The 16,447-nt window shown below is 36.2% G+C and overlaps 1 protein-coding gene across 2 annotated transcripts in view; it reads right to left on the reverse strand.

Moving 5' to 3' along the window:
• Positions 1 to 16,447, reverse strand: part of LOC136031845 (vang-like protein 2) — a 187,967-nt gene that overhangs the window by 137,720 nt on the left and 33,800 nt on the right. For both annotated transcript variants that reach the window (XM_065711693.1, XM_065711703.1), the window contains exon 3: positions 12,030 to 12,126. In XM_065711693.1, the coding sequence (XP_065567765.1) occupies positions 12,030 to 12,126 (97 nt within the window). The remainder of the gene's footprint in view (positions 1 to 12,029; positions 12,127 to 16,447) is intronic.

Consider the following 16,447-nt stretch of genomic DNA (forward strand, 5'->3'; position numbering starts at 1 on the left):
TGTACAGACGTTTTCAGGGGGATTTTTTTTGGTTTGGGGGGGAGGGAGAGTTGAGGGGAGGGTTTACCTGGGAGGATCTTTCCATGGAGGAACTTCTCATGGGGGAAGAGACTTTCAATGGAGGGGGCGCAGGATTTTCTAGCATTATTTTAAAAAAAACAATAAAAAAATAAATATGAAAAGTTTTTTTCTACTGAAAGTGAGGAGCAGCATTAAAACTGAAAACGAACAGACATTATAAAGCATATGAGGGGTTTACCTCCTCGTAATACTTCACTCTTTACGCTAAAGTATTTTTAGTAATTACAACTACTTATTCTACGGCCTTTGTGAGTCAGTGGTCAATCTTAAGGAATTTGGACAAAATTTAAGCTTTTGTGTAAAGAGCGAGGTTTCGATGAGGGGTGAGCCCCCTCATATACGCAATAAAAACATACGAATACAGAAGTTCGCTACGTAAGTTAGTTCGTAAGTTACGTATATTTTTTACTTATGAAAAAGTTCGTAAAAAATTAAATGTTATAGTTGCCTTTTTAAGTAATCAAAAAATTGGAGGGCAACTAGGCCTCCTCCCTCGCTCCTTTTTTCTCAAAATCTTCCGATTAAAACTATGAAAAAGCCATTTAGCCAACAAAAATTAATATACAAATTTGGTTTTAATTATTTATGTGCGGAGAGTCAAGATCAAAACATGCCTTAATTCAAAAACGTCCAGAAATTAAACAAAAAAAAAACAAGTTTTTTTTTAAATGAAAGTAAGGAGCGGTAGCGGAAAGTAAGGAGTACATGAATGGGGCTTTTCCTCCTCAACGCCCCGCTCTTTACGCTAAAGTTTTTTACTGTTTTAAAAAGTAGAGTTAATTGAAAGAGTCAAACTTTAGCGTAAAGAGCGGGGCGTTGAGGAGGAAAAGCCCCTTTCATATACGGAGTAATTTCTGTTCCTTTCAAGTTTTAATGTCACTCCTTACTTTCATTTAAAAAAAAATCTTTTTTTTTTAATACATAAACAAAATCAAACAAATCGTGGTAATAAACTGTATGTAAGTAGCGATACGGTTCAATAGTAACCGTAACTCCAAGAGTCTTACAACAATAGATACATCAAAAAAATAAAATTTTGATGCTTATCCAAAGTATCTTTAATTGACCAAATTTAATGGCACACATCAAAATTTACGAGCCTAAGAAAACTTGCCCAATTTTTGAAAAACGGGGAAACACCCCCAGAAAAACCAAGTGATTTGAACGAAAATCACTCTTCCAGATTCAGCATACCAAAGAACCCTACTGTAGAGGTTTCACGCTCCTATATACAAACATGTGAAATTTTGCATTTTTGACAGGAGAAAGATCATGGATGCGTTTTTTTTTTTTTTTTTTTTTTTTTTCAGAGGTGATCAAATCAAACCAGTCATCGTAGAATATTGAAATAGAGCTAAGTGGGAAAATCTTTCCAAGGAGGTACTTTTCATGGGGGAAGGGGATTTTCAATGGAAGGAAGCTGGATTTTTACAGCATTATTTAAAAAACGAACAGAAATTAAATTTAAAAGACAAGTTTTTTCAACTGAAAGTAATGAGCAACAATAGCTTAAAAGGAACAGAAATTATTATGTATATGAGGGGGGTTGCACCCTCGTCAATACCTTGCTCTTTACACTATTTTTTTTTAGTTACTTTGTGATTCAGGAGTCATTCGTAAAGAATTGGGACACAATTCGAACTTTAGAGTAAAGAGCAAGGTATTGACGAGGGGGCGATCCCCCTCATATACATAATAATTTCTGTTCGTTTTAAGTTTTAACTTTACTCCCTACTTTCAGTTTAAAAATTTAGTTTTTTTTTTTACTTAATTAAGCTCAAACACCAGTCTCAGTGCATGCTATAAAAGCCAATTATTGCAAATGAAAATAATTAAAAATAAACGACCTTATATGACGAACAAAATAAAACTCAAAGCTCAACGCTCAAAGCCCAACAAAAAGTAACATGCCTTTTTAGAAATTGACTTTAAAAAAACTATTTTTTCAACTGAAAGTGACAAGCAGAATTAAAACTTAAGAACAGCAGAACTTATTACGTATATGAAGGGGTTTCCTCCTCCTCAACACCTTGCTCTTTACGCTAAAGATTCTTAGTACTTTTGAAAAAAGCGTCTTATTGTTCCAATTAAATGACCCTTGTGTTTCAGGAAAGAATTGGGACAAAATTCAAACTTTAGCGTGAAGAGCGAGGTGTTGAGGAGGAGGTAACTCACTTCATATGCGTAATTATTTTTGTTCGTCTTAAATTTTAATGTTGCTCCTTACTTTCGTTTGAAAAACTTTTTTTTATTTAATTTCTGATCGTTTTTTTTATTAATCTAAGTAAATCTTGCCCCACCTCCACGGACAAATACCCTCCAAACGGATATAACCTCTAGACAATTCAATCCCATGAAAATTTACCCAGGATAATACCCTTAACAACTCCATGCGTAAGATTGATAGGGAAAACAGAAAGCAAGAAATATAAAAAGAACTTTGTTTGGAAGTCTGAAAAATTCCCCAGTGTATACTTTCCTCTAACAAGTTCAACCCAGGAAACTTCCCTCCCCATGGAAAGTTCCACCGCGAAAAAACAAAACAGCAGAAAATTCGTCTTCCTACTCTAAAATGTATGCATGCTTCCTAATAACAAATATTATGCGTAAACAATGGGCAATTTATGTAACTTAGACCTTTCCCCTGGGGCTATGAAGGGGGAAGGGTCATGTTATATCCAAAGGAACAGCTACTGTGCTTTTTAACTATGATGAACAAAATGGCTATTTCAAAATTTTAATCAGACGATTTTTCGGGGGGGAAGAGGTGGGGAGGGGGCCTAGGTTCCCTCCAATGTTTTGGTCACTTAAAACGGGCACTAGAACTTTTGATTTCCGTTCGAAGACGTCATCTCACGATATTCTAGAACCACTGGATCAATGGATCACCCTTGAAAAAAAAACAAAAAAAAAAACACACATCCGTGATCTTTCGTCTGGTAAAAAAAGACACAGAATTCCAGATTTTTGCAAATAAAAGCTTGAAACCTCACCAATAACGTTCTCTGAAACGCTAAACCTGATGGTGTGATTTTCATTAAGATTCTATGACTCTTAGGGGATGTTTCCCCCTTTATTCGAAAATAAGGCAAATTTTATCAGGCTTGTAACCTTAAATGGGTAAGACTAAACTTAATGAAACTTTTATGTTTCAAATCAGCATAAAAATCCGATTCTTTTGATATATCAGTTGGTATCAACATTCCGTTTTTTAGAGCTTCGGTTACTATTGAGCTGGGTCGCTCCTTACTTACAGTTCATTACCATGAATTGTTTGAAAAGATTTTAGAAAAAAATGCAAGACAATCCCCAAAAAACAGATGATTTCTATGGAAATTATGCCATCAAATTCAGCATATCAGAGAAACTTGTGACGAAAATGTTCACGGAATAGAAAACACTATTGCAAAAATAACGATCAAGGATGTATGTTACCTTGAATTACCCTTAATCAACAGTTACCAGCTAGATAAGGTGCTGATGACCTCTTATGCTGAATTTGTTTCCCCGGGGAACGTTGGTTTTCATTCCCGAGAAACTAGTTTTTTTTTCTCACGTTGAACTAAGATTTCGTCAATTGCTCCCTCCCTCCTGCGTTGTATATTTTCCGGTTTTGAAACTTTAGGTTTGATTTTCAAAAGAAAATTTTAACATTCTAAAAATAGAAGATTTCCTATTGCCTTTAAAAACCATAAAAACGCAAGAATTTAACTATTAAGAAGTGTTTAGCTTTGTTTTGAACCAATTACAAAAGTTAATTTGTTCCAACAGCACTTTTGCTCTGTCATCCAGCTAATCTGTGTAACAGTTTATTCGGTTATTGAAATTTACCTAGACAATTTTCGCCACTGTCATCGGCCCTGCCACGATAGTTACAACAAACCAATGACAAGCAATATTCTGATCTGCAGAATTGTCAAAAGCAGTCATCTGAACATGTGTTTGCTTTGGGATTTTCTTTAAATAACGGGTGTCAACCAGAATTACTACCCAATTCTTATCCCTCCCTTACTTAAGTAGGATTGAAAATTACCTGGCATATTTACTAAAATGGTCGCTGAAGATTGTCAAAATGTCAAAATAGATCAATAGAGTACATAATTTGGGTAACGGTTTTCCATTCTTATTTATGTAGCTGGATGCTTGGGAAACAGTTTTTAATTGTTATGCATGTTTTGTTGAGTATCTGAACTTTAGATTAAGAAAGTCAAAACTATAGAGCAACAGAGCTTTCTTTGAATTTCAAGTGATGTTTTCTTTGCACAGAAAGGCACACAATTTAATCAATTGAATTTCAGGTAAGCCGTTCGGCTACTCAATTATATCGAACAACTTCTTGGATACAAGAAAGAAAAAATTGAAAAAAGGAAAATTAAACGGAGACAAAGACAAAGAACTTCCCAAGTACGAACAATTAAGTTGTGAAGCCTTATAGAAGTTAGACACTAAATGATTTTCACGCCCCTGTAAACAGCGGAAGCGGAAAAGCGGAAGTGGGATTTTCCGTGTTTCTGTCAAATATTCATATTCTGGTTAAACTATTAATATTTCAAATTCTAAGTAAATTGATTATTTAGGGATGTCAGTTTCCTGTACCATGTTCCGTGTTTTATAAAATATAAGTTAGAGTTGCAAATTAGCCGAGTCAGTCGAGATTCGGATTCTGTCCTCAACGTTGTATTATATGTATAAATAAACATTTTTATTACACTTTATGAGAGTTAGAGATACTAGATATCCTCCACCGGTCGAACCCTATACTGTAGGCCAGCGCTACCGTAATGTTCTAAAGAAGAGAACGCAGAGAGAAGATGAGAAGAAGAGCCTTTACAAAGTGGTGGCAGCGGTTTTCGCCGGAGAGGATTAGAGTTATTATCATCCTCTAGATTCCCATCGCAAGTTTCTTTACCTTCCAATTTTGGTAAAATTCATCTTTATCAGCTGTGATTGTGCTGAATTGTGGCGTAGAGACTATCCGCTGAAAGCTGTTTTGGTTCGTGCACAATTGTGTTATTGATATATGCTAAGAAACTTTTCATCATTTGACTTCGATCCGCTGAAAGCTGTTTTGGTTCGTGCACAATTGTGTTATTGATATATGCTAAGAAACTTTTCATCATTTGACTTCGGAAGTAAAGAATTGTTGCTGTTTGCATCGTCAAAGATTCCAGTTTCAAGTTCCAGGTTCCCGCTCCAGATTCCAGTTTTAGAAAAAGAAGTGAAGGACGTGAAGAGCAATTTACGATTGTAAGTCATGCATTTTAAGTTCGCACGCGAGTAGGAAATCTGTTAGGAGTGTTTAGTAACGATTTTGCCTTGTTTTTGCAGCTTTGACTTAATTTCTTTTAATTACTTTTCTTTTAAAATGAGCGCAATTCCAATTTTAGATCCTTCAGACCCTGAATTTGATAGAGATATTGCTTCATCCTTTTTGAACGAAATAAAAAGTAAAGGTTTAAAACCCCCTTTGAATTTGGATTCTTCAAGTCGGGATTATAATCCCACTTCAGTCATAAAATTTTTGACAACTTTGGGTAATTTAATGGCCAAAGAAAGTGCCAGTGTAATTATGGGAGATATTTCGGGGAATAATATAACTGATACACCTATCGAGAGTAACGGCAACAAGGATAATATGAATCCAAGAATAATTGGGTCAGTAATGGATCCCCTGGGAAATATTCCAGTTCTAGATAATGCAAAATTTATAAAACCTTTTTTTAGCCAATTGAGAAGGGTTAAAACGCTGCTTGGCTGGTCCGACTCGCAAGTAATAGATGCAGTACCGCTTAGAGTAACAGGGCCACTACTTATTTTTTTTGAAGATAGAGATTCCTCAAATATTAGAAATTTAGAGGAACTTGAAAAAGAAATGACACAGGCGTACCTACCAGGAAAGACAGCTGGAAAGAAATTTAAAGATTTAGCTGAATTGAGGCAATCATCCAGGGAAACAGTATATCAGTTTTATAAGCGGTGCAGATTGCCACAAAATCGTATCGATCAGGATATGTCCGTTTAGTAGGCTTTTCCAATAGTGTAGGCCTGGATTGTTTTATTGAAGGTTCGAGAATAAATATTAAGAGATATCTATTAGAACACCAGGATGATTATGATTCTCTTTCTGAAGCGTATAAAGTAGCGCAGCGTTTTGAAGCAATTGAGAATGCACTTGGTGAAGAGCAGGAATTTTTATCAGCAGCCGTAGATACTAAATTTGGTTGGACAGGACAGAATGAAGGACTCCGTCAGAACTGGGCTGACGAAAAACGTGACCAGGGGAGGGGGGAATCTTTTAGTTCAAGGGGGAGAGGTCAGAATAGGAATATAGGTAGAAATTTTAGTGAAACAAATTATAATAGGAACTCAGATTTCAGTAAGACCTATGGTGATGTGCCCTTTCGAGAGAGAGGTGAGGGTCCTACCAATAGGAGATGCTACAAGTGTCAGAGCTTCAGTCATTTAGTGGCTGAATGCCCAAACAGAGTATGTTACAGTTGTGGAAACAAGGGCCATTCTGCCAATTTTTGTTATAAGCGGAACAATAACTATCAGAGGGGTGCCTGTTTTGTGTGTGGGAGTTGGGATCATAAAAAGCCAATTCTTGTATGAATCGTTTTCAAGCGCAATCGTCTGGAGACTCTGGGAAGCCGGAAACGTTACAGGAAAACTAGAAGGCCAGATTGAACAGAAGGGGGTGATATCTGGCAAAGTTGAATACCCCCCTCATTGTGAATATTTTTGTTATATGGGATTAGGAGAAACGGATTACCCTATTATGAAAAAAGTTATTTTGAATGGCATTGAGTGTCAAGCATTTGTAGACCCCGGTTGTCATAAATCTTTGTTAAATGAACGAATTTTTGAAGCACTTGACAAACGAAAGGTGAAAACTAAGCCATCCTTGGCTAAAATAAAACCCATTGGTAGAGATTCAAAGGTAATCCCTACTTCAGTAAAAGTAGTTTCAGATGTTACAATTTTTGAAGGAAACAATTCTCGGAAAGTTTCTTGGGAATTTTTGGTGGTTCCTGGCTTAGGATTTGATATTATTCTTGGATGGGATATACTCCGAGAAATAGGCTCAAATCTTGATTTCCAGACCAATACATTGACCTTTTCGAGTGGTGAGGAAAATAAGGCACAAAAAGTCATCAAGTACCTTGAATCTATGACTGATAATTTATTAGGCACTGACGTAGTGAGGCGTTGTGTCGAGAGAGATGAGGCTGGTGAAGGGGCGGACTGCGGTCGACCGAGGGACCAGGAGTTAGCGGCTGACATGGCGGAAAGGAGTTCCGTACATGGGATATTAACAGCCGATAGGGCGGAAAAGAGTTCCGTACCTGAGGAGTTAGTGGCTGACATGGCGGAAAGGAGTTCCGTACATGGGATATTAACAGCCGATAGGGCGGAAAAGAGTTCCGTACCTGAGGAGTTAGCGGCTGACATGGCGGAAAGGAGTTCCGTACATGGGATATTAACAGCCGATAGGGCGGAAAAGAGTTCCGTACCTGAGGAGTTAGCGGCTGACATGGCGGAAAGGAGTTCCGTACATGGGATATTAACAGCCGATAGGGCGGAAAAGAGTTCCGTACCTGAGGAGTTAGCGGCTGACATGGCGGAAAGGAGTTCCGTACATGGGATATTAACAGCCGATAGGGCGGAAAAGAGTTCCGTGCCTGGGAAAATAATAGATATGATCAAAAACCCTAATAGTGTCGCTAGTAGATTAAAATCTAAAGACAAAGAACAAAGTAGCAATGGTTATAGCTTACGTCAACGTCCGGTTCAGAAACTTTTGGTAGTTCAAAATTGTCTTGACCAACCAATAATAACAAGTACATTAATGTCAGAGGAATCAAAAATGGTAGAATTAGAGTTAGAGAATCGTGGACTTAGTAGAGTTGATTCAAGATCATCTGTATACCAGCGTCCAGTGGAGACTCCAGCAGTAACTTCAGGGATAAGGGAGGATAGCTCCATTTCTAGTGAACAACAGGAGATTCAAATAGAGCATAGTCAGGCTAGTTTAGAGTTAGATAAAGGGGAGATAGAGGTTGAAGTAGGATCGAGTGGAGAGTCAAGTAGTTTTAGGAGAAGTAACAGGAAAAGAAGCAATAAGCCTCCAGGCTATTATAGAGAGTACTAAGAGATAAATAGAGTAGGGCTAATATAGAGACTAGTAAGGGATTGATATAGACAGGTAGATAGAGGGAAGGATGTAGATAGAATTCGTGATGATTAATAAGACAGAAGAAACACTTCCTTTCAAATAGGAATAATAGAAAAATAAGTGTGGTGAAGGAAAGCATTGTAGCGACTTTTCTCAAACGGCGTATTAACTTCATTTTGATATATTATGAATAGTAAAAGAACTGAATAATTTTTGAAAAAATAAATTAAGGCTTTGGTAAAAATCTTCAAGTTAATCTTCAGGAAGACAAACACAAGGTTTTTTTTTGTTACGTTCAAATGTTTTTCTACAAATTTTTTCTACTAGGTGTAGATATGCGAATTTAATGCGAACTTAGCGTGACAATATAAAGTGCGATGAAAGTTAAAAGTGTCAATTGGAACAATATTTTCTTGCGTCTTATTGTTCAGTTTTAGTATCAGTAGTTTAATTTGTGTGTGTTCTTATTAAGTGTACCTTTATTTGAGGATCGAAAATCATTTTTGTTTTTTTTGAAAAAAAAAAAAATGATTTTGAAAACCCGGGGGAAAATCTGTAAACAGCGGAAGCGGAAAAGCGGAAGTGGGATTTTCCGTGTTTCTGTCAAATATTCATATTCTGGTTAAACTATTAATATTTCAAATTCTAAGTAAATTGATTATTTAGGGATGTCAGTTTCCTGTACCATGTTCCGTGTTTTATAAAATATAAGTTAGAGTTGCAAATTAGCCGAGTCAGTCGAGATTCGGATTCTGTCCTCAACGTTGTATTATATGTATAAATAAACATTTTTATTACACTTTATGAGAGTTAGAGATACTAGATATCCTCCACCGGTCGAACCCTATACTGTAGGCCAGCGCTACCGTAATCAAACAGTTCGTGGTAACGAACTGTAGTAAGGAGCGACCCGGCTCAATAGTAACCAAAACTCTAAAAAATTGAATTTTGATATCAATAGCTACATCAAAAGAATCGCATTTTAATGCTGATTTTAAATATATAAGTTTCATCAAGTTTAGTCTTACCCATCAAAAGTTACGAGCCTGAGAAAATTTGCCTTATTTAAGAAAATAGGGAGAAACACCCCCTAAAAGTCGTAGGATCTTAACGAAAATGACACCATCAGATTCAGCGTATCAGAGAACCCTACTATAGAAGTTTCAAGCTCCTATCTACAAAAATGTGGAATTTTGTATATTTTGCCAGAAGACAAATCACGTGGTGCGTGTTTATTTGTTTGTTTTTTTTTTTTTTTTTGTTTTTTTTTTTCTTTTCCCCAGGGGTCATCGTATCGACCAAGTGGTCCTAGAATGTCGCAAGAGGGCTCATTCTAACGGAAATGAAAAGTTCTACTGCCCTTTTTAAGTGACCAAAAAAATTGGAGGGCATCTAGGCCCCCTCCCACGCTCATTTTTTTTCCAAAGTCAACGGATCAAAATTTTGAGATAGCCATTTTGTTCATCATAGTTGAAAACCATATTAACTATGTCTTTGGGGATTACTTACTCCCCCACAATCCCTGGGGGAGGGGCTGTAAGTTACAAACTTTGACCAGTGTTTACATATAGTAATGGTTATTGGGAAGTGTACAGACGTTTTCAGGGGGATTTTATTTTGTTTGGGGGTGGGGATGAGGAGAGGGGGCTATTTTGGAGGATCTTTCCTTGGAGGAATCTGTCATGGGAGAAGAAAAATTCAATGAAAAGGGCGCAGGGTTCTCTAGCATTACTATAAGAAAACAACGAAAAATAAACATGAAAACGTTTTTTCAAATGAAAGGAAGAAGTAGAGTTGAAACTTAAAACGAACAGAGATAATTACGCATATGAGGGGTTCTAAAAATACTTTAGCATAAAGAGCGAGGTATTTAGGAGGAGATAAATACCTTGCTCTTTATGCTAAAGTATTTTTAGTAATTTCAACTATTTATTCTACGGCCTTTCTGATTCAGGGGTCATTCTTAAAGAATTGGGACAAAACTTACGATTTAGTGTAAAGAGCGAGGTATTAACGAGGGTACAAACCCCCTCGTATACATAATAAAAATATAAGGTTATGAAAGTTTGTTACGTAAGTTAATTCTTAAGTTACGTGTATTTTTTACTAATAAAAACGTTCATTAAAAATTAAAAGTTCTAGTTGCCTTTTTAAGTAACCGAAAAACTGGAGGGCAACTAGGCCTCCTTCTCCACCCCTTATTTCTCAAAATCGTCTGATCAAAACTAAGAGAAAGCCATTTAGCCAAAAAAAGAATTAATATACAAGTTTCATTTTAATAATTTATGTGCGGAGAGCCAAAACCAAACATGCATTAATTCAAAAACGTTCAGAAATTAAATAAAAAAAAAACTAATTTTTTTAGCTGAAAGTAAGGAGCGACATTAAAACTTAAAACGAACAGAAATTACTCCGTATATGAAGGCCGTAGCCAGGATTTTGTGTAAGAGCGGGGGGGGGGGACACAAAAATAATTTTCATTCGGATATGGGTTAGTAAAAGAATGCTGAGGAAGCGGTTTACCTCCCGTAGATTTTGTCTAACAGCCCCAAATAAGCCTTTTTTTGCCTGTCTTTTTAAGACAAACGTAGGAACTCGGATAATTTTTTTTACTTTTTTTAAGATAATTTATTTGCTCTATTTTTATTGCCAGTCCATGAATCGTAGAAATATTTCGGGATGGGCTTAAACCTAAGTAGCCCCCCTCCGGGATATGGCCTTGTTTCTACCTTCAAGTTTTAAGGGCTATGCTTACTAGCAACTGTTACTGTTTCTTACCGCAAAACATAGAACAAAGTTGAAAAAAATCCATACATGCTTTTTCCCAAACCTGGATACTTAAATTTCCCTTGCTAATGACTGGATTTCTTAAGTAGGTTGTTTTGGCCGTGATTTTTATTTTTCTGCTTTATTTTTTTCATTTTATACTTTATTTAACTTCTTTTGGTAAAGGGGACACACGAGACTGTAATGGAGAAAATAAAACATTTATAGAAAAGACACGGCGGTGGAGAGTCCCTTGCTGTGTACTTTTAAGGAACTTAAATCATTTCACTCTGCATGCTTTTTTCCTACTGCTACTGGTATAAATTTTACTCGCAAAATGTCAAATATCAGAAAAAAAATGATAGCCTAGCGAACTCCAAAGTAGCACCTAAAGGAAGTGCGATTTCAGGGTAGAGGGTACGTTACCCATAACCAATCGCTATATTGAAAATCTGGCTGTTACAAATTGCATTGTTCATTAGCAGGAGCCAATAAACAATACAAAAGAAGAGTGCTTAAACCTTTTGAGGATGGATATGTTTTTAGATAGGCAAGCCGGCATTATATCATCTGGGATAATTATTCTAATCAGAGATTTATTGCTTATAATTACAAGTACAGCCCAACAAGAGATTTTAATAAGATCATCTGGGCATCCGTCTTTCCAATATGCCGAAACTTTAAGCTAAACTTCGAATTAGAATTTTCGAACCGAGAGTCGGTAGATTTTCAGATGGCAGCAATTCAGAATATGAAATACTATTTATTAGTAGAACCTCGATGGAAAGGATATCATGATATATCAAAATATATTAGCCCGCCAATAAATAAAAAAAAAAAAAAAAAAAATTTGCTCAAAAGAAAAATGCAACAAGAAAAAAAAACAGATAGCTTACAACAATAACACAATAGGTAATTAATTTAATTGAATCTCAATTTTATTACTTAAACCGGAATTATGGAAAGAATTAAACCAAAATTTTGTAATTACGATTGCGTTCCTTACCTGGTTTGTTCCCAAACTTGGTTCTTGACCCCTTCCATCAATACTTGAAACGCTAACAACCGATGACAGCAAGCTTGTGTCCCTTCCCTGTCGAGCCCTGAAAAGTCCCAAAGCTTTTAATTTATGATAGAAAACTGACAAATTTGCAATTCGACAGTGAAAACAACTCGACCATTTCGTCGCAGTGTCTAATCCCCACTGAGTTCATAACAAAATTGTCCATGGGCTTATCGATTCTATTATAGTCTCCCATTGAGCCGGAATAATAAGGAGAACAGTCCTCTTTGGTGTACTCAACAAAACTGTGATGGGCTGCAAGTTTTACAGGTTATGCCGCCGTTTCTATCTGATAGTGTTTTGACAGAGATCAATAGTACATATAGATTTCATCACTCCAACACAGACAACAAGATGGATATTTCATTCTACCAATTCTGTATAATATGACGCAAATCGAAGATAAGGGGGAGGATGTGTGTGTATGATAAATAAAACTAATTTTAGATCCAAAGCTACCGGTACTAATTTGGCAAACACAAATTGTATGATGAAGCTTTTTAGCAAACTTGGCAACACTATCCTTGATGGGCAGTTCATGGTATAATTTGGAAGGGGAACCCTGTTGGGAATGGCCAACAATATTTACTTGCCCCCTTATTTGGCAAAATACTTAAATTCGTTTTTATTTCAGAGGAAAAAAGTGCCTGATTGCCTATGAAAAACAACGGAAGATAGAAGTAATTTTGTTTGTTAGTATTTATGATATATAGCCTTATCATTATTCCATAACTACAGGGTACATGTACAATTCAAGAATGATCAATCTTCAGATTTCATGGTGAAAATTAGCACTGAACTAAGGCAATTATCCCTGACAGGTAAGCAGAGACATTCATCACACAGATACACATTATACCAATGAATTAATTTTCCCTTTAAAATGGTTCTTTTTCATTTTAAGATAATGATTCGAACAAAAAAATGTCAAAACACGTGATACAAACAAGGTAAGATTAGTTGGTACAAAAAAAAAGCTTTGTTTCCTTATTCGAGAGGGTCGTTTTCCTAGATAAATCAGCTATTGCCAAGATTAAACGGGATAGAAGACATCAGTTAGTCCTCAGAACACAAATTCACAAAAATGTAGGGGGGAGTGAAATATAATTTTAAATGTCCAGAGGAGGAACATATATGTCGTCTTTCTTCTAATTTTGTTAATGGAAATACCCAGAAAAAGGCAGTTTTAAATGAAAATACTCAAAAAGGTATTTATGAAAATCAAGGGAGGTGGGAGAGGAGAGGAAAATACGCTAGGGGGAACAGGCCCACTCACTTAAAGCCACTGCCTTAGGTCTTTATTTTAAAATTATAAAAAAGAAACAAGTTTTTCAACTATAAAAGAAGGAGCAGCATTAAAACTTAAAACGTACATATATTATTTTGTATATAAATGGGCTGCCCCCTCCACAACCCCTTGATCTTAACGCTGAAGTTTTTCAGTGAAAAAAATCAAACAGTAGCGTAAAGAGAAAGGAGTTGTGGAGAAAGCAGACCCTGTCATACACGGAATAATTTTTATTCATTGTAAGTTTTAATGTTGCTCCTTACTTTCATTTGAGAAAAATTGCTTTATTATTTAATTTCTTATTGTTTTTTAAATCATACCTAGGCCTGAGAACGATATGGTATGGGCTCTTGGTCCCAGAAGCCGCTAATGTCGGGCTGTTGAATTATACGTATCAATAACCGTAAATAGATAGGTAGTGTCCGCTTTTTCAGTTTTTCTGCTCTGGAATTAGATTCTTAGATTAGCTTATAATTAAAATTTTGGATAAAATCTAAATATTTAGTCAGAAATTTGGAGGAACAGAGGTTTTGTTGGATAAGTTCTTAATAATAGTTTTACTCCATAATTTTGGCTAGACAGAAAGAGGTATAATTGCTCATTTGGATGAATATTCTGCTTGACTATTTATCTTCTACGCGGCTGAGGCTCACTCGACTTCTGCAGTCGGATTCTCAGATGTCTTAATATACTGCATATTTAAATGCATTGTAACATCGTATACAAATAGAAACGAGAAATTTCTTTTTTCCTGTTTATGTACAATTTTTCAATGTATTGAAGCACCATATTGAAACAAATCTCTGAAAACAACACTCCTGGTAGTACTAACCATAATAAAAGTAAACCTGTATCCGCAATCTTTCTTCTGCCATCTATGCTTATAAACTAGGCACCCATCTCGTGGGATATTCAGACTTAGCCCCAAGGTATCACTGTTTTTAGGTTTTCTATAATTTCTTATGATTTCCTCATAGCTTCCCTTAGGATCCATGTCGTTTACCTTTTTTCGGTTTTATGAAGAACTTGGCCCGCTCGAAATAAACCATCACGTATTTTCCTATTATCACTGAACGCTCAAAATAGTCCCCTTTAAATCGATTCCTTTCTATCTTTTATTCTGTCACTATCTCTTTTAATATTGTCCCCTCTCTTTTCCCCAAAAAAATTCTAGATTATATGTCTTGTGGAATACGTCAACGATGTCATACCAAACCGACCCAAGATCCAAATGGAAGTTTTAGCTTGAGTCTTCAAATCTTTTAATTTTATTGACAGTAAATTAAGCCTTCTTACTTGATAACACACGTGATCATAATTGAGGAAACTAAATTATTACTATGCTCCTGTCAATGGAATAGAAATTTTGAGCGCATTTCCGAGCGCAGAAACCAGATACCCCAATCTTCAATGTTTGGAGTTTCTGGCCTTTAGTTGCAACACTATTGAAACAAACTCAATCGACACAAATGCAGTCTCTAAAAGCGACGCATTTTACATAGGGATTCCACAGGGAAGACCCCAGACCCAAGTTTCCCAAAATCATATTTTTTTTCCAAACTTGTAGACACTTCTAATTCAAATCGTCAATTTTTACTACCCACCCCTCCCCTAAAAATGGTCTTACTATTGCAAAAGTATGGCGACCACTTCAAACCAGAAAATTCTTAGAAAAAAAAAATCTAGGACGGTGAATACACATATGCCTGGGTCTAAAACTAAGGGGCAGCCACTTTCCACAACCTAGAGTACATCTCGGAACGTCATGTGTGCCAAGTGTGGAGGAAACGAAGTTCCTCCACACTTGACACAGTTTCCACCACACTTGACACAGTTTCTGCCATCCTTGGCTAACTTCCACCACACTTGGCAGCCACAAATTGTTGTATATGATTTCTGACAGTGGAACCCCCCCCCCTAGTTTAACATCGTTGCATTTTCATTAAAATAGTCCTTCCCAATATTCTCTTGCCATCATTGATGAACAAGAAGGGCAGCCCCCAACCCCGACACCTGAAGATAGTCCCTGTTGAAAACCTCTTCGAGCTTGAACTTACGGAATATTTTTTAGATAGGAACCTACCTAGGAAAGACTTCACGAAAATGCATCTTTTTTGGGACTTTCTTTTTCCGAGAATTTCAAACATTTTGTGAAAGAGGTTGATAAAACCTAAATCCTTGATTATGTTGAAGATAGAGGAGATTAAACTAAATTAAACAGGATTTGGTCAAGCATTTTGCTTCAAAAGGGAATAGAGGTCATCCAGTTCATGATTTGCGACGACATTTCTGTAATCCTACAATCACAGAGAAATATAATCAGTTGATTTGTTTGCATTAGTTTTATTCATATATGTTAGATAGGCTGTGAAGTAATAACTTTTGTTCGTTTCAAGTTTCAACTTCGCTCTTTACTTCCGTCGAAAAAACTTTTACATTAATTTTCAGAAGTACTAAAGCAGTAAATGAAAGCCTACAATGGCGGTGATCAACGAGACTGTTATGAATGTGACTAAATATGACCCTGGAACGCAAGAAAACTAAAAAAAAAAAAAAAAAAAAAAAAAAAAAAAGAGAGAAGGAAATGCCAGATATTGCGAAGGATCTAGTCGGGCACAACATTTTAAAATAAGATCAGTTCCAGGGGCGTGAAAACATCACTCCTCACGAGTGATGTACTTCGAACCCAGTAAGCGCGTGTCCTATCACGACAAAGCGGATTAGATGCTAGACATATAAGAGACAAGACGGTATCACTAAAATAAATTTGCAAAACAGCTAAAGAGGGAATAGGAAAGGCTCAGAAAGTAGGGGTGGCAATTTGGGGGGGAGGGGGAGAATACCCCCTCCCTAGATTTTTAAAGATACCTTTTTTATACTTTTATTAAATAAAATTGAAAAGAAAACGAAGATAGACCTTCTCATATTTTTAAAACAACTTTTTTCGGTGTCATCATTAAAAATTCGAAAAAATCTAGCCCCTCCCCTTTATCTTCGTAGATTGCCGCCACTGGGACAAGCCTCAACATTATTGGGATAATGTTCGAAATAAATTTTTTTTCTCATCAAACAA

This window comes from Artemia franciscana, chromosome 1, assembly GCF_032884065.1.
Source record: "Artemia franciscana chromosome 1, ASM3288406v1, whole genome shotgun sequence".
In the NCBI taxonomy this organism is placed as follows: domain Eukaryota; kingdom Metazoa; phylum Arthropoda; class Branchiopoda; order Anostraca; family Artemiidae; genus Artemia; species Artemia franciscana.